Below are 24,650 nucleotides of genomic sequence, written 5' to 3' on the forward strand. Positions count from 1 at the left end.
TAGGGATTTCGGGGCACGTCAAAGATCCCCAGCGGGTCAAACGTAATCTGGAGTCCTCCACTACAACACGCCTCAAAGCCTAGGTGTAGCTTGGGCGCGTAAAACCCCACAATTAGTTGGCAGTGAGCAAGGCAAAAGCGCCGAACAAAGGTATCAACAGGCCTCAGGCAACAAATACAAGTTTCTACAAGACAAAAATAGAAATAATGGTACAGAAAATAGAAGTGAAAAGTAAGAAGGACAATCACATACACCTAAAATACTTTTTGATTAAATTAGAGTGCAATGTCAGCATGAAATAAATCTTGAAATTTGATAGGATCAGTGACAGTTTCTATATATATAAGATGGCGGGACATTCCAATCAATGATTGTGAATAGCTACAAGTGGGGCACTTTACAGGCGTCTTTGTTAAGGTATGGCCACGTCGGGGTAAAATGGTAAGTGACGAAGAAAAAAAATTAGCATGAAGGGAAGAGTAATGATGCCTTTTATGAAACAATGGTAATGGTGAACATTTACGCGGAAGTGATAACACTGGTAGCATGCGCCAAGTTTAAGAGGCGTAACGCGGGTATGACGTGAATAATCTTAAAAGAATAAACGAATGGCACTGGGATGAGAGGATTCAAATTTGTCAACTAGATGAGCTTTGTCAGTGTCCCGAATTGCAGATGCATGTTCAATTTTAAACCAGATAGCTGTTGTGTAAGCAAACTTACAAAGGTGTGATTGAGTGCGTTCAAGTTCGTATTTATAAAAACCCAATGCCCGGTTGGCGGATGCAGGAACAACGTTAATATGGGGATTCCATGTCTGGTGGGAGTGGAGGTTAGGCCCCAGGTACTTGTAAGTGTTTGGAAGCTCAACAGTTGTGTTATATAACAAGAAGTTTGAATATGACATGCGCGGTTTGTGAACGACATCAGCTTAGGTTTACAATCGTTTAGCGACCTGAAACAATAAGGGCACGAAGTAGATATTGAATCAAGGTCAGTTTTGAGGGCCAGTTTGATAATGATGCAGGTTATGTCTTAATAAACAACACAATCATCGACGAAAAGCCTGAGAGAGAGAGAGAGAGAGAGTATTAACATTTAATCGAGCAAACGGTGGTCGTTGGGACGTCACTCGATGGGATTGGCTCGCCTCAGTCCAGGTACCATTGGGCCTTGGCTGAAGCCCTGGCAAGCGTGACCAGAAAGATATGGTCAGCGTGACGGGAGCTGGTCAGCAGGCCCTCCCACTTCTCCGAGGAATGGTTGGGATTGGGGGTAAGCGATGGGGTTTTTTGAAAGGATCGCACCATGTTGTAGGTAGTATTTAGAGAGGGACATAAGTGACAAGGGGGGGTGGGGTATTGGATAAAATAAAGTGGATGATGAGTGTGTTGTATTCAGGGCTTGTTTGTGATCTACGCCAGATGTATGCTTCCTCCTTGGCTAGTTGAGGGTGAAGTTGAGGCAGGGTAAAGCGAAGGTTGCGATAATAGTGGAGGGTGTCATGGTATTTAGCGTGATGGAACAGCGGGAGATGAATACTGGGCCATGAATTCTGACGCTGAGGGAAATTCCCGGTTTGGAAGGGCGCGGGCTGCAGCTTGAGCAGCCTCATTTCTCACGAGGGATGAGTGGCCAGGAGTCCAGACGCTGCGAAGGTTGCGGAGGGGTTGGTTGATGTCAGTAAACGTAAGCGGGAAGTGAGATGCGTCCGCGTAGAATGTTACGGCAGAATTGCTGGGAATCTGTAATAATTGTAATGTATTCGGAGCCAGTGGTAGCGGTTAGGTCTATGACAATTTTTTCGGCAGTGGTGGTTGACGCAGAGAGAATCGTGAGGGAGGTTAGAAGTGTGCCTTCCGAGTTGACAGCATGAGCCCGGCTTGAGGGTAAGGGACGGCGTCGGTTGGCGAGCGTCAGAGTGAAAGTGGAACTGCGATCGAAGATGTTTAACCCGGGACAGTCTTCTGCCTTGGTTGAACCCTGGGGGCATATTGTTAGAAAAAACTCAGTCCGGTAAGTCATTTACAAAAATGAGAAAAAGTAAAGAGCACAGGACGCTGCCTTTGGGAACACCTGAGTGTTCTTGAGTTCTTGACCGAAAGAAGAATTAGCGTTATTGGCTTACGTGAATTGAACCCTTGATGACGGGAGGTCTTTAACCCATCCTCTTATTGCTGCTATAAGAGGGTGGATGTTAAGCTGCTTTAGTTTTATCAGAAATCTGTGCTGAGCATTTGTGATTATTTGGTTATTTAAAGCGAGCGGATTCAAGGGCAAAACAAATTTTAATTTTGTGTAGTAAATATGGGATACCGAATTTGTTAATGTCAATCGTAGGCATTGTGGCATCCGTCACTTGTCTAACGTTAGGACAAGAAGTAGTCTATTCCGGGATAACTACAGAACAAAAGCTATCGTTTAGGACCTGCGGAAAACCACCATGTTAAATCCCGTCACCAGTGTCTCTTGAACGCGTAATACAGGAATCAGATCAGGAGGGGGGGGGGGGGTACAATGCACAAGAAACTTTTCGGACTAGAACTTTACATTGACGCTAATTCATGAGGGAACAAGTGGCTACGTGTGACTATAAGTAGAACTTGATATTGCTGGTCACACATTTGAACCGGTGTCATTAAGTTGATCCTTTATTCTTGTTTGCTTGCCTGTAGAACGTTTATTTTTGTAATTAAGGCGACGAAGTTGATTGTTAGACCAAGAAGCAAAGTTAGTGGGTGATATTGTTATGATACATCTGCGTCAAAGCTGCTCAACTCGACTACGGTTTCACAAGAAAAATTGGAAGCATCAACACCTTCCTGGCACTTACGGCATAACAGGAGGTCGACCTGTATGTGGGGACACCCGTCTGGGGGGGGGGGGGGGGGGCACAATCATAGTCTTGAGTCGCATCCACAAGCAAAAACCGGAAGCCAATCAGTCGATCTGATTTAAGGGGATTGTTTGCCGGAAGCTTTAAAAGCACAAGTATAAGGAGAAACATTCAGCAGCAGAGGGGAGGTACGCTTAATTGTTCATGTAAAAAATACTGAATGCATTGGACGTATTGTCATACCGTTGGTACAAGGATCTCTGCCTAGCTTTTTTTCTGTGCGGTGCGGGTTCAGGCAAAACGGCACAAGATAATAACACAGTGACAGGATACATTCCTTGGTAAGCATTAAAGAGAAACCATGCCTCTTGTCTCCAAATTTGTTACAATTTATTCGTCAAGCCCACTTGGTGCGGATCTCAGGCTGTACTACCGTATTTCAGTGTGGGCCAAACAATGAATTTTTACGCCATGAGCTTGAAAATGGATGTAGCATCTTTCAAATTTCGCCTTAACAGATGAAGTTTGTGTTTAGCTCATACACAAATGTTTTCGATTTGTTGGTCCCACTCCAAATTGAGCATTATGGTGACTCCTGACTGCTGACATGCTAAAGTGGGCTATGGATTTTTTATTAAGTGTTGTCATGTAAGCCTTTTTATCCCAAATATTTTTGTCCCACTTAGTCATAACTCGTAAATTCTTTGCACGCATTCGTTTAACAACACTTCATCCGGAAAATCGTTAACGCAACAGTAAATATGGGAATCGTCCGTAAATAGACGTAGTTCAATTTTGGGATGCAATTAATTTTAACAATGTCATTTACATGCAACATAAACAAAATTAGCCTTAAAACCGTACCTTGCGGCACAATGGATAAAGCCGGCAAAAAAGGTGATCGATCACTGCTATTTGAATATTGCTTTCTTTTTGTAAGGTATGCATGATTCCATTGCACAAGGCGTTTGTTAACTCGAAGTTTATAAATTACCTCAATAACTTTAGTGGGACCCCTGATCGCAGCAGAAAGGATGATACACTTCAAAAAGCTGCGTCTCTGTAGAGAAGTGTTGGTGAAAACGATGCTGCTTGCTTTTGGAATAAATTGTTATTTTCGATGTATTCAACCAGATGTTTCGATATTACGTGTTGTAACATTTTAGACGCTGTGCATATAATGGAAGTTGGCAGATAGTTTTCCGGCAATAACCTCTCGCCCGCTGTAAAAAAAAAGTGCAATACGTGCAAGGAGCTAGTCTTCTGGCACAGCTCCAATACGTAAGGACAACGCATTAAATTTATATTGAAGAAATTATTATTACTTATCTAACGCCTGCTACGGCTCACCATAGCCCCATTACTAAGCACACGGTGTCCGCACAAATGGCATCCGTAATATAGTGTCCGTGCTAGCATATGTTTGCCCATGTAGGCGTACGCGACTCCCCTTGACGAAAGCGCAATCAATTCGAATTCTTGAAAGTTCCAAGGCTAAAGTTAAGCAAGGGCAGGAAACACCAGGCGAAAAAGCTGATAAAACCGAGGTCACTGAGAGTGAAAAGAAACAGATAAAGCTCGAAAGCGGAGAGCAGGCAAGGACATGCTTGAACAGGGATAAACTACTCAGCGCATTCTCGCGAATTTGGGTGTGGAGCGGCAATATGGTAGCGCACTCTACCACATTTTGCAACCGCTTAAGAGTTTAGAGAGGGAACTGGTGCTTGATTTCACCCCGATATCGTTCTATCTTCTGTTGAGAAGAGCGTCAAGAAGATAAAAATGAAGCAAGTGGGAAGCGCAAGGCAAGCGACATGGCGATTGTGCCAGCGTTACATCATGCATAGCAACCAAGCGTCGCCGCACAAGCCGTTCTCAGCTTTTGATCGCAACGGCGAATCCGTGACATCTCATCACGAGTAGCACATTTCGTTTAGAATATCTCTCTTTCTCTCCCGTCTCCTCTGGTGCGAAAAGCGCGCCTATCGGTCTGGCGGTAAGGGTGTGCCAGTGTTTCCCTTCCCATCGGACAACGGCAGGGGTGCGGTTGGCAACCGTATATAAGTGAACCCCGATGGGGACATGGCATTCTCTTCCGGACAGCGTCCACACGCCGAAGAATCACCATGAAGGCCGTCTTCCTCCTAGCCCTGATCTGCGCGGTTGCCTACGCGAACGACGAAGAGCAGCACAGCCACGAATCTCAGGAACAGCAGGAACAGCACGAGCACCACCACCACCACCATCACCATGGACACCACAACCATTCCGTTTGTCGTGAGTTGAGTCCCATCAATTTAGCCCACATGATTCTGCGATTGTATGCAAGGAAGAAAAAGAGCAATACTGTAACCATTGCGTGCAGTTTCTGGGAACCTCTTACACTGTGTAACAAGCAAGTTGTTGATTGATGGTAGGGTTTAACGTGCCGACGCAACGCAGGCGATGAGGCGCGCCGTTGCGCAGGGCTCCATGTCAATTTTGACCACATTGGGATATATAACGTGCGCCGAAATCTCGTACACACGGGCGTTTTTGCTTTTCGCTCCATCAGAAAAGCGGCCGCCGCGGCCGGGAATCGAACCCGCGTCCTCATGCTCAGCTTCAAATCACTATTACTAAATAGGCAACGCGTAGAAAGTTGTAGTAAACTGGTAATGTTGCCATGGACGGTAAAACCGAAGGCTTCCTTGAAACCGTTATTTACGCACCAAAACATAATTAAATAAATCAGGCGCTGTGCTTCTTCGTAGGTTAGCGTGAGGTTCATTGTTAATCTACGAAGCAGCGACGTAACTGAATACTCGAAAACAACGTTCTCTAGTATAATTGCTAGCGTATTTCTATGCAACGATGTGTTAACTTTTCGCATGTTACAGGCATAATAGCAATGGACACAAGAGGTCTCGGCATTTGAAATCGTTGCCGAAATCAGTGCCAAAACTATCAACACTATTCCCAAATAAATTTCTTATCAGATGAAATAATAGCACGTAACCCTTTCCGGAAGCCCGCTGCAAATAAACTAATTGTTGAATACAGTTAGGTGGCACAAAAACTTACCGACAAGATTGACAAATTATTTGTATTTTATGCATTTAGCCGACAATGCATGAAGCATGATTATGAAGCCGAATGGATTCACCGCTTCATCTAAAGCGTGGTTATAACAAAGTCAGGCAGACCATGAAAGAATTCGTTATAAGGGGATTTTGTTAAAAGCAGTCGGTGTTACTAACAGTCGAGACTTACGAGGAGCCCAAAAACGTTGTGCTATAAGACATGGATCGATGCTGAAACTTGTGCCTAATGATTCGGTCAGTTTAGAGGTTAGAGATTTCCGACAACGTTCTAAACTTTTGTCGTACTAAAAAACCTTGAGTAAAAGCTATTTTTTTTTCAAAAATACATAGGATTTCGGATGGCTGATTTTCCCTTATTGATATCCTCTTCAGACTACGTGGTTACATCGGCTGTGAAGACTCCCAATCAAGCTTTCTGAAAAGCAGATATGGGGCCATAAAAATTAACGCACCTTACTTTTGCCACTGTACTCCTGAATGACTATTAGCTGCACGCGAGGAAGCAAATCTGACCAAGAACCAATCGTGCAGTTTGTCTCAAAACTTCGTTGTGCACTGTTACATGCCCCAAGCCTAAACACCATGCTTTCAGTGCAGCACCCCTCCTTGAATAAAACATGCCCCTTCAATAGTGACCACTCGTGAGAAAAAAGATGCGGCACTAACAGACATGGACAAAAGGAGGCCCGAAATGCAGCCGTTTATCTCGTTCTGTGTCTGCCATCGTCCATGTCCGTTTGAACGTATATCGTATCCCTCAGTCGTAAAACAAATCGCATAGCAACAAGTACTGCTCAGATACTATCTATAGCATTCAAATTTTTCGCTATAGCAGCTAGCTATCATTGAACCTACTTCCGAATAGTAACTGCATTTATAATATGGAGAAAGATATTGTGAACTCGTGCCATCAATGGTTTACAAATGCGTCACAAATTCACCTCAAAAGAATCAGGCGTTCTGTCTTGCGGTTTTTAGATACTCTACATGACCTGTCTATACAAATGTTGGTCCCGCAACGTCAATAATTCCGCAACGTTTCCTCCGTCTCAGAGAACTCACAGTACAGTGACTAGAATACCCACAGCCTCGCAGGAAGCCGAATTAAACCAGGACAAAATTAGACGACAGCTGCGGCATTAAAGGTGGTTTAGGTAGTGGGAACAGGTGAACGCACCTTTTTATAGGGACACTGGAATTAGTTTGCCGAAATCTCGCTTTTCCCAGGATTTGGCAGTTCGACACATGTCATCATTAATTTCACAATTCGGGGAAACCCTGGGGCTTTAGTTTGCTTGAAAAATTCGGAAGAAAAGAAAATGCTAAGTACCATTCGTGACTGCTTCAAAGTGATGGGGCTTAGAATGTGGTTTGGTGCTAACTTTTTTTTCTTCAAAATTTTGATGTCTCGGTATTTCGGGGTTAGCAGTGACTTTTCGCTTGTTCATGGACACCGTATAATGGTTACCCATGATTTAAATTTGTTACCTACCGTTCTTCGGCATTGTTTGTGGGTCGTCTCAGCCGACACAACTTAATCGTGGTGGCGGAAGGAGCAAAAAAGCGGGCACTTTTGAACGAGATTTCTTGTGCCCTTTCTGAATTTCAGTTTATAAAGTAATGTCGTAACTTGCAGCTATACGCTTACAAGACGCTTAATTATACGCGTTCTTGATAAGTGATATGGGACGGTTTTCTCTACACGCAGAAAAAACAGTGAAGCCAGAAGGTAAAATAACTTCACGCCGACGCAGCGGACGCCACGAGTTCTTCGCGTACGGTGTCCTGGGCCCGCTTGCTCGAAGAAACGTGCTTATTAGCAGCCTTATGTTCAGTCTAGTCTTATTCACGGACTACAACAAGTCAGCGAATTAGGCTGAGACTAGACCGCTTTCCCGAAAGCGCACAGGAGGCTACAGAGCAGTGTTATTGAATACTGTAGGGACAGCGCGTACCTAGACGCTCCCGGGAGGTTCCTCTAAGGAAAACCAAGGAATCAGCCGCAAAACCTCTTGTCGGTGTCGCCGGCGTCGGGAAACCGTTTATTTGGAACCTTGACCGGAAAAAGTCATAAAAACGTTGACCATCCCGCCGGACGTATTTGGGTTCTGTCACGGATTCGTTACAGTGATCCGCCATTCTTCGTAGGCCACCTGTTATCATGCTACCCGTTATTTTGTTATCACGCTGCAATTCCATTATTTCTGATTCCATTAATTCTGATTTAATGCGCATGAATTTATGAAGAAAAAAAAAACATTTGCTTCGGCGTTTCCGTCCGGCCTTTTCGTATCTGCGCCGACAGCCGACATAGCAGGCGATCCCTCATTCTCATCGCGCGCTCGCCCGCCCGATGTCTGCTCGGGAAAAATATCAGGCCGCAGATGATCATTCTTGTCTATTTTTTTGTTCGTGAATCAGAAAAAGGCAGCGGTACCCGGAAAAAACAAGCATACGGCCATAACGCACAGTGGAACTAGGGAACCATCATTGGCTGCAGCTACAGTGGACTGCAGCCGTGAAGTAGGCATAGCTAGCGGCTTCCGGCGGCGGCGTTTCCCGACAGCTCTTCACCCACGGCCTCCCAGCGGCGCAGATCTCTGGTGGACAGGCATTTGTTCGAAGCCGACGAACGGGGGGGCGCCACTGGGCGTCTTTCGACACTTCTTTTAAGGCTTCTTTGCCGGTTTTTCCACTGTGCAGGTGTTCTAGTTTGCGATGAAATGGCTGACCAAGCAATGATAAACCTGTGAACTAGACTCGGTGCTCGGAGCAGGCTAGTTGGCAGACTTATCGAATTCCTATTGAGTGTCTCATTCGCTGTCGTACAAGTTTCCGAAAAGCGTCTAGTAGCCTGGGGAGGTTAAGACCCCGAATTAGTCTGCCAATAAGTCTGTATTATCGGGCTCCGGGCTAGCAGGCCCACGGTGGCATAACAGGCTAGACATCCAAGTGCGTACACTAAAAGTACATGCGTGGACGGACCCGATAAAGTGGTGCAGGGCAAACGCGACCACAGCCGTCTCTGCAGCCTCCTCTTACCACGCCGGAAATAAATATACACGAAGAGAGCAAAAGTAAAACAAGGCGGAATCTATTTGTGACGCTGATTTGGCTCAAATGTAGGTGAGCTGAAGCGGAAATTCTCATAACCAAGCTCAAAAAATCTGTCGTCTGGCCTGTAGAAAAAAGGTCGCCTTTCGAGTAAAGTGATCCGCCCTAGCGACTTAATGTTGTCACTGTGCCATAGAGTGCCATATTTCTTATGTGGTCCAGACTGAGAAAGTTGTTTTCTCGTGAGCCATTCCCTGAGCAGTGTGTAATTAACCGGTGTATTCCCTATCATCTTGCTACTTTGTCAGGGGATCAACCACACAAGTGCGCGACTATCATGAACTACCGTTAGAAAAGCTTGTGAATAGCTTGGCGAGATAGATAGAGAGAGAGAGAGAGAGAGAGTAAACTTTATTAAAGAAAAAAGAGCCAAGTGGTCGGTTTCCTCAGTCCAGGACCCCGTTGGAGCGTCCAGCCGTCTCAGCCTGGTGAATAAGCCGAAGCTGTTCTTCGGCGCTCGAGCTGGCCAGTTCTCCCTCCCACTGCTCAACCGATGGATTAGAAATCGCGGAAAGTGAGGGGTTGAGCTGGCACTCCCACACCATGTGATACAGAGTGCAGGGTGCTCTGCAGAATCGACACTGCGGGTCGTACTGCGTAGGCCAGATAAAGTGGAGCTTGGCAGGACAGGGAAAGGTGTTCGTTTGCAGGACCCGCCAGTAGCGCTCTTCTTTCTTGCTGAGAGAGGGTTGTGCAGGGGGAAGCGTATGTCGGGCTAGCCTGTAGTATTGGCCCTCTCTAGCCAACTCTCTCGCGGCGCTCGGCTGGTTAGACCTCGAGCAGTTTCGTGGGCAAAGACACTGCCACGGAGAGAAGTGTGAGCCGGTGTCCAGACAACCGATAATCTTTTCTTTGGAGGGTTCTGGCTCAAGATCTTCATTGCGGTGTGTGAGATGCGGCCTTGGAGGTATCTATCTCCTACACGCTGACTGAGAATCCGTGATGATTACTTCCGTAGGTGTTTGCGTTATCGCCAGTGATATAGCCACCTCTGCGGCCTGTAGCGTCGTTACTTTCGTGAGAGTGAGGCTCGTGACGTGGCTGGCTATCTTCGTTATGGTCGCCACCACGACTCCGCGTCTTGCATAATCTGCGGCGTCCATGTAATAAACTTTTTCGTTGGAGCCGGATTTTTTTCCAGGTCTCTAACTCGCGCCTCTCTCCGTCCCTCGTGGAACTGCGGGTGCAAGTTTATCTGGGCCGCGTTTGCTGTATTTGCCAGATACTTTCAGTATTCCCGTTCGCGAACGCACGCCGAGCTAGCGGTCTCGTCATACACTTTTTGAGACAGATAGAAAGAGAGATATAGAGAAACAGAGAGAGAGAGAGAGAGAGAGAGAGAGAGAGAGAGAGAGAGAGAGAGAGAGAGAGAGAGAGAGAGAGAGAATAAAACTTTAATTAAATAAGGAAAAGCTTCAGAGGTAGTACAGTCGAACACGGGTGTATAAACTCCAAGGTGATTCCGAAATAGTTCCTTTATTGAAATATGAAATATGCCCATCTAAAGCTCGTCTCAAAACTCCGCACATTACTGCGAGATTTCCGAGATTGCGACAAGCGGTAGCTTACCGATTGTTTCCTCTTAGAACAGAAATATCGAACACACAGCGCGAGGACCACCGCACTTTATTTAACATGACAAAAGTCTGCGAGATTCGCGTTCTTCTTCTACGTCATGAAGGTCACCACATTGTCCTCAAGCTTACGAACACCGTCCAAACGAGAAGATCCCGCGTTGTGCACTGTGCCACAACAGTGGCGAATCTGAACGCTGACGCAATCTCGGCTACGGTAGGCGGTTTGGAACGCTGCAGGGCCGCTAAGTATATAGGGTCCGCTTCTTCGGCACCGGTGATGCCCGCCACAGCCTGCACATCGTCGTCCGCACTTACGAACTCGTGTGCCGTTGTGTCATGCGGAATGGCGCAACGCTGACAGATTTCTAAATTCATTCTCGAGGCATGCAGCACCCTCGTCTTCGGTATCCGAACACCTTTCGTCTCGAGCCGCGCAACCAAGCCGACAAAGTTGCTTTGTCGGCTTTGTCGACTTTGTCGTCATGAAACGAAACGCCCCGGATCTGCCGGGCTATGGTCGTGCTGACTTAGTATTTAAGTCAGGTTTGATGCGCAGTATCATGCTCACAAAGGCTGTGAGAAATATCGAATTCCTCTGCAGGCGACATCTTTTCACCGGCTTATACACGCCGAATAATGTCCACTTTCTTATCCAAAACAAATTCTTCCGTATTTTCGTGACCATGGCTACGAAATGCGTGCCGCTGACAAAACAAACTCACACCACGCCGTATCGGTTCCCTGCGCTATCCACCACTGGTGATCAATCACGCAGAAAAACTGACCGAACTCTTCTGCTTGGTTTGCCCTCCTCCTTTATTGCCTTTCGCACTCAATAACTCCCCTCGTTCTTGCTGCCATGCGGCTCTTACGCTGCGGCGTGAGAGCAGCGGATTGAAGGCCATCGAAGCGACGCGGTACCCTCTAGACTCGAGCACTACACGGGTCCGGGCTGACCCAAAAGCCTGGGCTTGGGCTCGGGCTTGAAGCCATGGTCCTGGCGGGTAATATTTCCGACTTGAAGTGCAGGAAAGAGCTATACAAAGAATTTTCTGAGCTTATACTTCTACATGCTTCTTGATTTTAGTTGTACGCATCTTTTTGAAAATGTTCTTTTGCTAGCTGTGATAGTCATTGTGTACTTCAATAACATTTTGTGTACGGCATCAAAATTAAAACGTGCCCCGTGGGGGTAATCGAACCTGGGTTCTCGCATTATAAAACTGGCGTCTACCCGATCGAGCTCTCACCGCATTTTCCTGTAACGGTAACTTTATTTGCACATAAATATACGCTTTATGCAGACGGTTGCAAATGATTCAGCAGTAGCTATGACAGCGGGTGTCCGGGCTCTCAGCATTATTTCCTTCGGGTTATTCGCAGCGTTGACTTTGGACTTGGAGTGAGCGTTCGTTCTCTCGTTCGTTCGCTCGCTCGCATAGGCCTGACTGCCGCCACTGAGCCGCAGCCGCTCTTGACAACAGAGATGTTTAAACTTGAGGTTGGTCCGGTGGCGTGGCGTCATTCAGGCTTAGCATGTGGGCTTGCGTCACGTCAGGAGCCCGCAAAAAAAACAAAGAAAACAGGTCTAGCGCGTCCGCGCCTCAAAATGGGGAGCACAGGACAGCTCGCGCTGGCGCCGAGTTCTCGAAGCCGGTTGCCGCGGGATCTAGCGCGTGCTATCGGTCCACTCTGGGAGAGCTGTGGAAGCCTGTGGACGAAGTGATCCGAGCCTGCCAGTCATGGAGAACTTTCAGCGGCAAGTTCGGAAATTTATGTGAAGTGCAACAACCGGATCTCCAACGAAGGGAGAGGGGGCACCATCTCTGCTGCTTCTCCAGCCTAGCACCACTAGTGCAAGCTGTGCCAATTAATTTTTGTTAGGTAAATAAGGCCCCACCCTGCATGTATAGATACTAGATGTACTTCATTGTTCCTAAAAATATACTCCCAGCATTGCATTTCTGTTTAGTAGTAAAGCCGACTTTGAGGGGTGCTGTATTAACGTTTTATAAGGATACTTGTGGTAGGTATTTAATAAATGCCGCAAGACTTTGGCATCAGACTGCTTATATGGCTTGTGAGAATGTCACTGTAGCAACGCGTGTGTGTAGTAGCGAAGCCGATTTCAAACAAGCTCGATGTATAGCACAGCGGCTTAAAGTATTCATTCGACAATCTTTATTTAGGAGTTTCTCCATTTTTCTTTGATTTTCATTTCAGAGCTCAATGATGAACATCTGCAGCTCGTGCTGGATTGCGTGGGTCGAAACCTTACTGCTGAGGTAAGTGTTCCATTCGCACATGCAAAGTAAAGCCAATATTCCGAAAGCTGTTGAAGGAGAATAAGAGCCTGTCAAAAATAATTGTTTCAGAAATCAGAAACCACAGTGATAATTTGTGTCTGGTTAAGCATGTTTCTTCACCTTCTCCGACTAGTTAAACTAAAAAAATGTAATGTTTTATTGCTGAGTAGATTTGTAAAAAAACCGTTAAAATTGTCTGTCACACAGCGCTAGCAGTAAACAACAAAATGCCTAGTTAAGAAAAGCTTTGGCAGCAGCCTAGCTATATGCTTGTCTCATGCGAAGAACTGTGATAAATCTTTCTTATGAGTATTGAGGAAGCCATGTTTAAAAAACCAAGCATTTCTTGCAACATCAGCTATAAAGTAAAACAAAATAGTGCGCTGTTATTTCATCTAAGTTCATTTCATCAATTGGCATGTGAACAGTCAGTGGGCGAAGTTTCATTTAACAATATTTATTGAAAAGAGGTTATCAAAACCGGCGTAACATGACATGTACAAAGGTCTTGTTTTGAGAAAATTATAAAGTTTTTTCCCACTCAGGTGAACGAAAAGCTGAACCAGGTCCGTGCCCATCTTGAGTGTGAAACTGTACTCTGCGGCATCAGGAAGGTGTGCCACAAAAATGGTGGCACTTTGGTAAGAACCTATGTAACGATGGCTTCGTAATTAGCCGTACAGCTTGAGAATAAACTATAGTGAGTGAGTGATTGAGTGAGTGAGTGAGTGAGTGAGTGAGTGAGTGAGTGAGTGAGTGAGTGAGTGAGTGAGTGAGTGAGTGAGTGAGTGAGTGAGTGAGTGAGTGAGTGAGTGAGTGAGTGAGTGAGTGAGTGAGTGAGTGAGTGAGTGAGTGAGTGAGTGAGTACATATGTGTCTTGCGGCTGCAGTTGAAATGTGGACAATTAGTCATGATTGGTTGCCTGTGCAACACACCATCACCTTGACTATTTGATACCGTACTTTGTCTTGGTGTTTAAGTTACAACATGTCTTCATGCCAAAATACCGTTTCGCCATCCTGCTCGACAGTTCGGGAGTTTGCACTCGAGCAAAGACTCTGACAACCTGCGATATTTGCTCGTCATGTCACAATAGAAGTTGAGGTAAGCGGAAAGGTAAATATAGGAAAGGCGAGAAAATTTTAACCCCAACTTGTTACCAGTGTTGCGCACGTTCCTCTAAACCAGGAAGGACAGCTCGTTCCTCGTTCCTTCCCAATTTCAAAACGAGTGCCCGTTACAAGTTCCTTTATTTTGCACAGAACGCGTTCCAGTTCCACTTCGAGAAACGGAACGTGTCGTTACATTAACCTTCAGTTTCATTTCTTAAATTAAAATATGGTGTCGGGTAATCATGAGGCGAAGTAAAGTGAGAAATTTAAAACTCACATCGACCAACGTTTATTTTACGAATATGAACACCGCCAGCAGCGGATTATTTGGAGACAAACAGAATCTAAAGAAACGCTCCTAACGAATTTTTTCAGGCAGCACCGGACAAACTTCAGATATCTCTCACTGCGACTTTAGTGCTCGTCTATTATGATGCAACACATATGACACTTCCCGGTTCGGTCTTACAAATGCGCAGTAAGGTTACTGGGCTTCAGATGTGCATTTGCACATCTCACATGCAGTTACTCACATGCAGGAACATAATTAAATTTCTTATATATGAAACCGCGTCGAAAGGAACTATACATAGGTCTTTAATGTGATTCAACGCGAACGACATTAGCTATAAATGACATTCGCTTTTGCCATGCGGGTCTACACGACGAAAAAATGCCGTTCGATAATGATAGCAGTGACGATTAAAATACCCGCAGAATTGCAAGATAAAGTAAATGCGTCCAGAATATCTTTACCTTTTCAGTGTTTTAAAACAAAACCAGACTACCTTTTAAAGAAAAGTGCATTTCTATTTTAGGTAACATTCCCATAAGAAGCCGAGGCAAGTAAGTATTTTAAACGGACTTTTTGTTTGGCGAGTTGGTGCACATTATCAAATGGTGTAAGCTGTCGTAAGGAAGACACTAAACAGAGAGACGTACGCAAGGACCGGTTCACAATCTCAACTATTATTCGACAAAGAAACATACACGAATACAGACGGGCGCACGCGCGTACATACACGAATACGCGAAACATACACGAATACATTGCGCACGCGCGAAAACGAAAAAAAAACAGAACAAATCTACAAAAACCTGTGGTGAGGATTTTCACAAACGGTCTTCCAAATGCCACCCTGAGCCCTGGCCGTCTACCTTCGGGCGGCCTTTCTCGGGTATTGTCCATACGGTGCGCGAAGAAATTAGGCCCATCAATGACACAATTCCTGTCCTTTGTCAACACGTCGCGATCGACACAAAAAGGACCTGGCCAAAAAGGACCTGGTCGACCGATTCCCGCCAGATCGGCGACATACCGCGCCGTGACGAACTGCGCGCATACTCTGTAACTTTGAGCAACCCAATATGCCGAGACACTGCGGCGCACCCAGCTCTATTGATAGCAGGTGACCCTTCGAATGACCTCACAGCGAGCACAACTCTCCCGACATCAACGCATCTACGACTCGCGCGTACTAATGCTGTAATTACCCCAGACAATATACATATAGGGTGGTTTCCCAAGTTACCTGCAGCGCCGCTCGGACATTGGAAACCCTTCCCCTGCACCCTGGCCTACCCATACGAATGATTAAAGGTGAAAAGCATTCTCGCGGCTGCGCTATTCACCCGTCGAACGCTGCGTAAGCTCAATGGGCATGAAAGCAAGCACAAGCTACCGACCGCTGTGTGGTTATCCTGCATTTGACCTTCAAGGAAACACGTTCCTCTGAAGGGTGGGCCAACAGGCCAGCCTATAGGAGCAGAAACACAGTAGCGACTTCTCGATTTTTGTAATCGAGCCTGGTATCAAAGCAGCCAATATCCTAGCGATGTAACGTTTGCAGAAGGAACGCCGTTCGTGCCGTTCCTTCATAAACCTAAAGAGTTACCGTTACAGTTCCACCGACCCTTAATGAAACGGCGGCGTTACTCCGTTCCTCCAAAAAGGAACTAGTTCCAGGAACGCCGTTCCGTACAACACGGATTGTTACAGGTCAGGGAGGTGGACAGAACGAGCTTGATGTCTTTGTGGCACAAGGAGGATTACACTGACAGCCGCTTTTATACTTTGTTTCTGCGAGGTGCGAGTTGCTTCTGCCTTCGACGTCACTAAGGCAACACAATTAAACGTTTTACACTCCAAAATCGATTTTCTAAGAGCTTCGTAAGAAGGCTACATATACCCAGTTTTTTCGCTGATGACAGCGTGTTAACAGAGTTATAAAATTGAATGCCCATCCAAACTAAAAGTGCCAGCCCTCTAGCTACGACGAGAGAGAGAGAGAGAGAACAAAACTTTATTAAAAAGAAAAGAAAACCGGGTTAGCGAGGGGGCGTGGCGGAGGACCACAGGTCCGCCGCGACCGCCAGAGCTCGGCAGGTGACCAGCACTTGGCTGGACTCCTCGGAGCTGCCCAGGGCCTGCTCCCAGTGGAATGAGGAGGGGATTGGGGAAAATGGGTCAGCAGGACACTCGCAAAGAGAGTGATACAGAGTATCCAGCTGACCGCACTTGGGGCAGTGGGGTGTGTGGAATTGATGTGGATGTGTATGTATTAGTTGAGTACGATGAGGGAACGTGTGCGTTTGGAGTATCCGCCACATGTGGGCAGCCTCGGGGGATAGGTGTGGATGGGGGGGTGGGAGAGTACGGCGGAGGAGGCGGTAATGAAGGGTAATTTCCCTGAAACTGAGGAGAGACTCGGAGGTCTCGGTCTCGGGAGGCCCGTGTATAGGTGTACGAGAAACAGCGGCCCGGGAAGTAAGAGCTCGAGCGTGTGCATTCGCTGCCTCGTTAGCACCTATGCCGGTGTGGGCCGGGGTCCACACCAGTTGCACGGGGTCGGTCGGGGGGCTTTGGAGAAGAATTTTGAGGGCTACGGGGGATATAAAGCCTTTGGAGAAGTGCCGGATGGCCTGCTGCGAGTCTGATAGGACCGTGATTGGGGTGGGGCTCTGGGAGAGCGCAAGGACAATGGCCGCTTCCTCCGCCGTAGTTGCACATGAGGTGGAGATGGTGGCAGTGTGTGTCGGGACATTGATGTCCGGTCCGGTAACCGCGAGGGCATAGGCCGGTTTATGTGGGTATTTGGCTGCATCTACGTATAGGGTGTGTTTGTCAGGGGGGTGGAGTTTTGCATGATGACTTGCACGAGCTGCTCGGCGGTTGGAATGGAATATGGGGTGCATGTGACGGGGAAGCGGTTTGATGCGGATGAGAGCTCGGATGTTGCGTGGAATAGGTTGGGGGGTAGCGGATGTTGTGAGGGGTGTATGACCTGTGATTTGGAGTATGTAATGGCCCGTGGGTGTGGTGGAGAGTCTGGCGAGTTGGGCTGTCCGGTGGGCCTCAAGGGTTTCAGGGATGGTGTTATGGATGCCTAGTGACATAAGGCGATTGGTAGGAGCCCCGGGAGGAAGGAGCAAGGCCGCGCGATATGCTTTGCGGATCATGGCATCCAGGGCGTTTGTTTGAGTGTTTGTAATATGCATGTAGGGGAGGTGGTAGACTATGCGGCTGATCATAAAGCTGTGTAATAAACGTAGTCGGTCCAGTTCTGTTAAGCCATGATGGCGGTTGGTGACCCGTTTAATGAGGTGGATAGTTTGGGCTGTGTATTTCTTAATGTACTTGAGTGTGGGGAGTGTAGATCTGTTGTGTGTGATAGTAAGCCCCAAGATTCTTATCTCGTGAGTGTGGGGGATGGGGTTTTCATTCGCTAATAGTCGTATTGACGGTTGGGGGGAAGGGCGGGTTTTGGGAGGTGTCATGATAAGTAGGGCAGCTTTGGTGGGCGAGCATGTTAGGCCAAGAGGGGTGATGTGTGTGAGGACGTGGTCAAGCCCAGATTGTAAGGTGTCTTCTATCTGGTTATCACTGCCACGTGTCACCCATAGGGTGATATCATCTGCGTAAATGGTGCTGCGAAGTGCGGGGATATTGAGGAGTTGGTGAGCGAGTGGAATGAGAGTAATATTAAAAAGTAGGGGTGATAGAACTGCCCCTTGGGGAGACCCGCGATTAGGCATTTGGAAAGGCATGGATTGTATGGGGCCGAGTTTGATAGTGGTTGTGCGTTGGCAAAGGAAGTTGTTGATATAGATATAAAATCGGGTTCCCAGTCCGAGGTTGCTGATGGCTGCGAGGATTGCCTCATGTGATAAGTGGTCAAAAGCCTTTTGCAGGTCAAGTGAGAGTACCGCAGAGTTATCTTTGGCAGGTGGGTGTTTTATTAAGTCGTGGTGGAGTTGTAAAAGGGCATCCTGTGTGGAGAGGGCGGGGCGGAAGCCTAACATATTGAGAGGATATAGGTTGTTAGATTCTAGATAGTGGGAAATACGGTTGTAGATGACGTGCTCTAGCAATTTTCCAATGCAGGAGGTCAAAGATATGGGGCGGAGGTTGTGTATAGAGGATGGTTTACCCGGTTTAGGTATTAGCGTGATGTCCGAGTGTTTCCAGGCTGCTGGAAGGGTGCCTGACGTCCAGTGTAGGTTATAGTAATCGGTAAGCTGCGTGATGAGATCGTCATTGAGATGTCTAAGTATCGTATTTGTTACTTTATCGTGGCCCGGGGCTGTGTGCCGGCGTAGGGTTGATATGGCCGATTTCACTTCCTCTATAGTTATAGCGGAATCGAGGGCTGCATTTGGTGCTCCCATGTAGCAAGTTGAAGTGGGATTTGCGGGTAGCGGTTGGGGGATGTACAAGTCCTTCAGTGTTTTTATGGTTTCTTCCGGGGGTGTTTGGAGCGAATGGATTAATTGGGTTGTGCGGTGTTGTGATTGTTGTTTGGTGTTATTGGGGTCTATGAGGCTACGAAGTATCTGCCATGCCTTTCTGGTTGAGAGCTGTCCTTTGAGGTCGTCGCAGAGGGAGTTCCAATTCGATCGCGCGAGAGTTTGGGCATGCTGTTCTATTTGTGTTCGGAGGACGAGAAGGGCCGGAACAAAGAGGTTCCCCACTGTATGAACAAAAGAATCCCCTTTACTGAGGGTTACTTACGTAAGCAGAATTTGGTTGTCAGATCATGCAATGGAGACCTTTCTCTGATGATAATTAAAAGCCTGTTTTTGTTACAAAAGTTGTGTGGTCTTAGGAACTGTTTGGTAAGGGATTGAGCCCTTCTTAGGTTGCATATAGGACAGAGGAAAACTGGAATTTATTCTTCGCGTAGCGCTATATTGGTTTACAAGAAATGGCATTGTATCAGCCGACTTAATTCCGCAAGATGCTACAGCCACCTGTCGTATGGCGAAAGCGCAAATTAATGTTGTGAACTCTTCACGCCTGACACCTTTCACGGCACTAGTTCCGGAATTTCGATGCGCCCACCATTGAAGCCCAACCAAAATAAGCTGATCGAATTTCAAATAACTTTAATGCGGTCAGCACCGTAGAAGTATTGCATGCATTCGCTTAGGAAGCACTTCCTTCATCGAAAAACAAGGCAAACCGAAAGAATGGAGAAAAAGAGAAAACGATGTAATGGAAAACTGAAGATGTAGAAGAATGGAGACTGCACGTGCACGACTCCACAATGGCGGCGATGTTCGGGCGCTCTTTGCTGACTGCTGGGCAAAAATGAAGTGTCCTTCGTAAAAAACGTGTGCCATGTTATCACTGCTAATTATGCTGTCTCGTTTTTTCTTGCAGGAAGGCGGCCACCGTGACAACCAAACTAGTGTTTTCTCGGTGAGTGCTACGAACGGAGAAACAAAATGCCATAACTTCCCAAGCCCAGAACGTGTAGAACTTTCATTTTTAACAGCGGAGCTATTGCAGGTTGAGCCTTTTCGTCCGTCTGCTGTAGGTCGTCGTCACACAGGGGCACGAGCAGGGGCTCAGACCCACCGATAGATGGTGCAGTGGTCTTGCAGGGCTGGGTTTGTCTCCCTGACGCTAGGAGAGGGACAGGAGGGAGCCTTGCGCTGCTGACGTTTAGCTGCCGATTTGTTTGCGCGAAACGTAGAATTTGCGCAGCGATGGCGCTGGCGTTCTCGAGTGAGCGCCCGTTGACTTTCGAGCAGACACAAGAGAACCGCAGCTCTGCTGTTTCAGCAGATTTTCCACTGGGTTTAACTGGGTTAAATTTTTTAACTACGGCTTTTCTTCTTTCAGAAAATGGCGAGCGCATTACACAACGCAATGGTGCGAAAATTTAAATCGAAGTATTTAACTCTCGAGGTATATAGTACCCGGATTTATGTGGAAGGGACTGTGTTGCCTAATAACGCAGTTCAGTATGATTTTGCCCCCCAAAAAAGGTCGTCGCCTATGCCTAAAATTGCACAAGACAAACATTGATTGATAGTATTAGATTCATTGGTTAATTGATTGTAGGATTTAACGCGCCGACGCAATGCAGGCGATGAGGCGCGCCGTAGTGGAGGGCTCCGGATTAATTTTGACCACCTGGGCATCTTTAGCGTGCCCCTAAATCTCGTACACATGGGCGTTTTTGCTTCTCGCCTCCATCAGAAAAGCGGCCGCCGTGGCCGGAATCGAACCCGCGTCCTCGTGCTCAGCAGCACAATGCATTAGCCAGTGATTCGCCGCGGCGGGTAGAAGACCTAAACAAATCGAACCGACTCGCAATACTGCTTTGTGCAGTACCTGAAAAATTTCTCTCGGGCACAATGGGCAATAGAGGTTTCAACTGTAGGCTAAATAAGTAAATTTCGAGACAAATCGATTCACTTGCATGTCACAAGTTAGAATGGAGAACAATCCGTTATTACAGTCAAGGATCGCACACATCCCGACCAAATCGAAGTGTTAAGGCATTAAAGTCGTGCGTAGCTTACTTATTTATTAATAAGCGTAACGGTAGTGTATTGATAACGCTTACGTCGCTTTCAGCCTGAATTTATTATTATACTGTTAGCGTTTCTACCTTGTGTTGGGAAAGATAAAACTAGGAGTGTTTCGACAAGGGTTCGGCCTGTGCATGACTGCAATACACTCCGACAGCACTGCACAGGCAAAGAAAATTTCTGACACCCGTCAATTTCACTGTCTGAAGTGCACTGGTATTCTCGAGGAAAGACACATTTTCGCGTAATACTTGGGTCCTCATCTGTGCCGGAAAATTTCCCTGACGTGTTAAGGCAGTGTGCAAGGTCCCCCTCTGTTTCGAGGGCCTATCTTTACGGATAATAATGGTGTCCTTTGCTTCATAATAAAAGTTTCACTGGTTTCCATTAAACCTATAGGAACATTTGTATCCAACGTCACTCATTACCCTCAGCCTGCAACTCGTGGCAGGAAAATTCCAAATTTCGCTTTTTAAGGCAGTCGCAAGACACATCAAGCACTGTGTGAGGAACTGTCCTAATCGATATTTTGTCGCCAATGGTGCAATTTCAGGTTGCCTATTAAGGCAATTAACATTTACTAAAGAAACATTTGTACAGAATGTCACGTTGATTTCGGGCCCCGAAAAAAATCTGTAATACAGCGCTTTTTTGGGGTTCTAGCTGATTTCGTGGCGGATTCACTGGTGCACTTAAGCGATGTAATATGTTTTATGCCCAAGTGGTTATTGCATTAGTTTTATTTCTGAAGGCAAAATTACTCAGTATCAGTGTTGGTTCTTTGTCATAAGCAATCGCTTTCGGGCGGTTTTGGCTCATATTGTCCATTTGCTATTTTTCTTCAGGAGGAAGACAACAGAGCTCTTCGCGCAGCATTCTACAACTGCCGACCGGATGACGCCGCCCACGCCCACCTTGCAGGAGCTGCTCCTGCCACTGAAGCTCCCACCGAAGCTTAAACACTATAAGCTATGAAGCATGTTTATCCTGATTTATAATACAAATAAACATCAACCTCAAATGCCGTTCCACGCCGCCTGCTCTCCTACCTGCAACTCCTTAGCGGACCAGCCAGGAGGCAGCGTGTTCTCAAGCAATACTCCTCCTGCCTAACCTTTCTATAGAGCGAAAGTTCCTTTATTCCAGGTTGAATCCAATAGAACGACTTTTTTCGTAAACCTGACCTTCAAGCTCAGGAAAAATCAAGCCAGCGTATCTCGCACTTGCGCGAAGTGAAAGCAGAAAGAAATTTAAGTGATTGTTGGGGGGAAGGGGTTCGGGAGATAATGGCCGGTAACTGTTTGGCGTGGCGCCGACACGTCTACCAGCCGAGTAAGGTATAGAGTAGAAGGGGGATAGGGTGTAGGGGGATAGAGAGAACGGGTTGTGGGGAGTGAAAGTGGATACGTAACCGTGACGTAAGGCAAGGAGATAAAAGACAAGAAGTAGGTAGGGTAGAGTTAACTGGTAAGGTAATCCGACATTGTACTACTGAACTGATTTTACATGGTGCAGTCAACATTAGGAACAGGTAGACTGATTAAACATGAGAGCAAACGAGCAGTCATCAAGTAAGCTGATTGAACGTACGAACGAATGAACAATGTGCAAGTGAACCCAATTAGCAGGGGGGCGAAAAAGTAGTGAACTAGAAAACTCATTAGCGTATACGGTAATCAATGTTCGTTCCAATGGGAGGAGTGCGGAGAGGGGGATAGGAAAAAGAGTAAGGACGGGTGCCATCACAAGATATGTGCGTTCACTGCGCGCTCTTATCGCAAAAACCAAGCTATCACTGGACAAACTTCGGCTACAGTGAACTAGTTCACGAAACTGCGGCTTCACGCCGCACTCTGTGCGTTCCCTGCGCAGTTCGCCACGCGTTCACGCTGACGGTGCCGAGCAACGCCTGGTGTTGCCTGGGTTGAAAATTAGATGCGGTAGTTGCTGCTACAAAAGCGGCTGTCTGGCAGCCGATCTGCCAGAACCGAGCTATACTTTTTCTTGGTTTATCGGCGTTCCACTTTCCAAACTTTTTAACCCCATGAAACCATCAAAGAATCTCAGATAATGGGGTTTAACGCCCCGGAACTACACCTGGACTATAGGGCGCGCCATAGTGGAGCGCTCCATGGCAATTTTGACCACCTGGGGCCCTATTCTCGACTACACAAATTGCCGGAAATTCTGGCAATTAGCCGGAAGTCTTTTCTGAATGGCTTTCAATTTTGTTCACGTGCTACCGGTTGACAAAGCGGTTGTTTGTGCTGTCGTCATTTTGACGTTTCATGTCGTTTACGGACACCAGTTCTAAAGTTTGCCTTATTTCTCGTTACTAAAGGCGCATAATTCGTGGCCGACAATGAGAAACCAGACTAAATGCAGCGGACATGACAACGTAAGCCTGTTTTTGCTATTCAGCAACAATACTGCTTGTAATACACACCCCCTCTGCGATTGGCTGAGAAGGCGTGACGTAATATAAACAGTTGGCGGGAACGATTACGTCATGCATTGGCAACTTCAGCCTGCGTAAATGTGACGTAATGCTAAGTAACAGCTTGAAAATGGCGGCTGTTTTTGTCGCAAAATGCAAGCAAAATAGGGCAAAAAATTGCCCCTGCTTACGGCGCCGCGAAATGTGCGGCAATTTGCAGCAGGTGCAGTTTCGCAAGCACACTGTTTAAAGCATGTTTGCTATCGAAACAAATTATAGTTTTAACTGCTTCCAAGTCAGCGATCATGGAGCACACAAATAACGTGCCGTATTTTTCTTTTATGTGTGGCAATAAAATAAAAATTATTTGTTTGGCGTAACCACAACATAAAAGGGCAGTACAAGCCTCTCCATGACAAAGAGAACCCAATATATGGCATTTGTCCACACTCGTCCTAGTAAACTGTGGGGTCACATGATCGAACTCAAGAGAAAAATAACAAGGAAAAGTGACTCTGGTTCATTACAGCGCTGATTGAAGTCGAGATTGACGAATGAGTGAATCGGCGACATCGATGCACTCCGCGGTTATAAGGCGTAGAGCTTCGCTGCTCTCATCTGTCATAGAAGCCATGGTCGCGCCCGACTTTTTCTGTGATCACGCCATAAACTTGTAACCTAGCAGCAGACGATGGCGTGGCGGTGGTGGGAAGTTGACAACGCAACAAAGCTTGTATTGAAACAGGGGGCCCAGCTATGTTGCTAAAAGCGATTGAAAGAAATAAACAGATACGGTAAAAAATTGTGTGATGTTCTTTAGCTCGACATCCCCCTTTCGATCGCTTTTGGATCAATGTTACTCGATCGCTTGTGGTGTTGACGCCAATTTTGACCTCCAGAAATGTGTTTTAAAGCAAACCTTTTTACCTCTACCCCCAACGGATTCTTTCGCGACCGTTGGTGTCAACAGAAAACTCCATGAACAAATAAAAGAATTTACTGACCCCGCCAGGAACAGAACCTGGAACTAATAGAGTAACAAAGCCAGATCCCGTTGTCTTAACGATTTAGCTACGAGCAAACGCGGAAACGGGGAAGACAAGGGGTGCACTCACCATGCACATCTACGGGTTTACCCACTGCATTCTCGCTGAATGACACGCGATAGCGATTAAAGGAAGCTCCCACCAACCCATTGCATCTCACGTCTAGTACCTTAATCAGCTAAAGGATTTGGCGTCCAGTGTTCACGTAAAAATTTCAGCTCCTTGTCGTCCGCCCTCGCGTCAAACGACTACTCAATGAACACATTCAAATAATCCTTGATGGCCAGGTCATCACTCCAGGCCCCAGCATCAAGATC

The 24,650-nt window shown here is 46.6% G+C and overlaps 1 protein-coding gene across 1 annotated transcript; it reads left to right on the plus strand.

Annotated features, from left to right (window-relative positions):
• The first annotated feature begins 4,917 nt into the window (after window positions 1-4,917).
• On the plus strand, window positions 4,918-21,877 carry LOC144174958 (uncharacterized). Its single transcript, XM_077703940.1, has 5 exons — window positions 4,918-5,113; window positions 12,834-12,895; window positions 13,462-13,557; window positions 19,691-19,729; window positions 21,696-21,877. Exons 1-5 carry the CDS (start codon window positions 4,963-4,965, stop codon window positions 21,807-21,809), a joined length of 462 nt encoding a protein of 153 aa, XP_077560066.1. The 5' UTR covers window positions 4,918-4,962; the 3' UTR covers window positions 21,810-21,877.
• The last annotated feature ends 2,773 nt before the right edge of the window (window positions 21,878-24,650 follow it).

Source organism: Haemaphysalis longicornis, unplaced genomic scaffold (genome assembly GCF_048455015.1).
Source record: "Haemaphysalis longicornis isolate Haplotype H1 unplaced genomic scaffold, Haemaphysalis longicornis Haplotype H1 scaffold_1, whole genome shotgun sequence".
NCBI lineage: Eukaryota > Metazoa > Arthropoda > Arachnida > Ixodida > Ixodidae > Haemaphysalis > Haemaphysalis longicornis.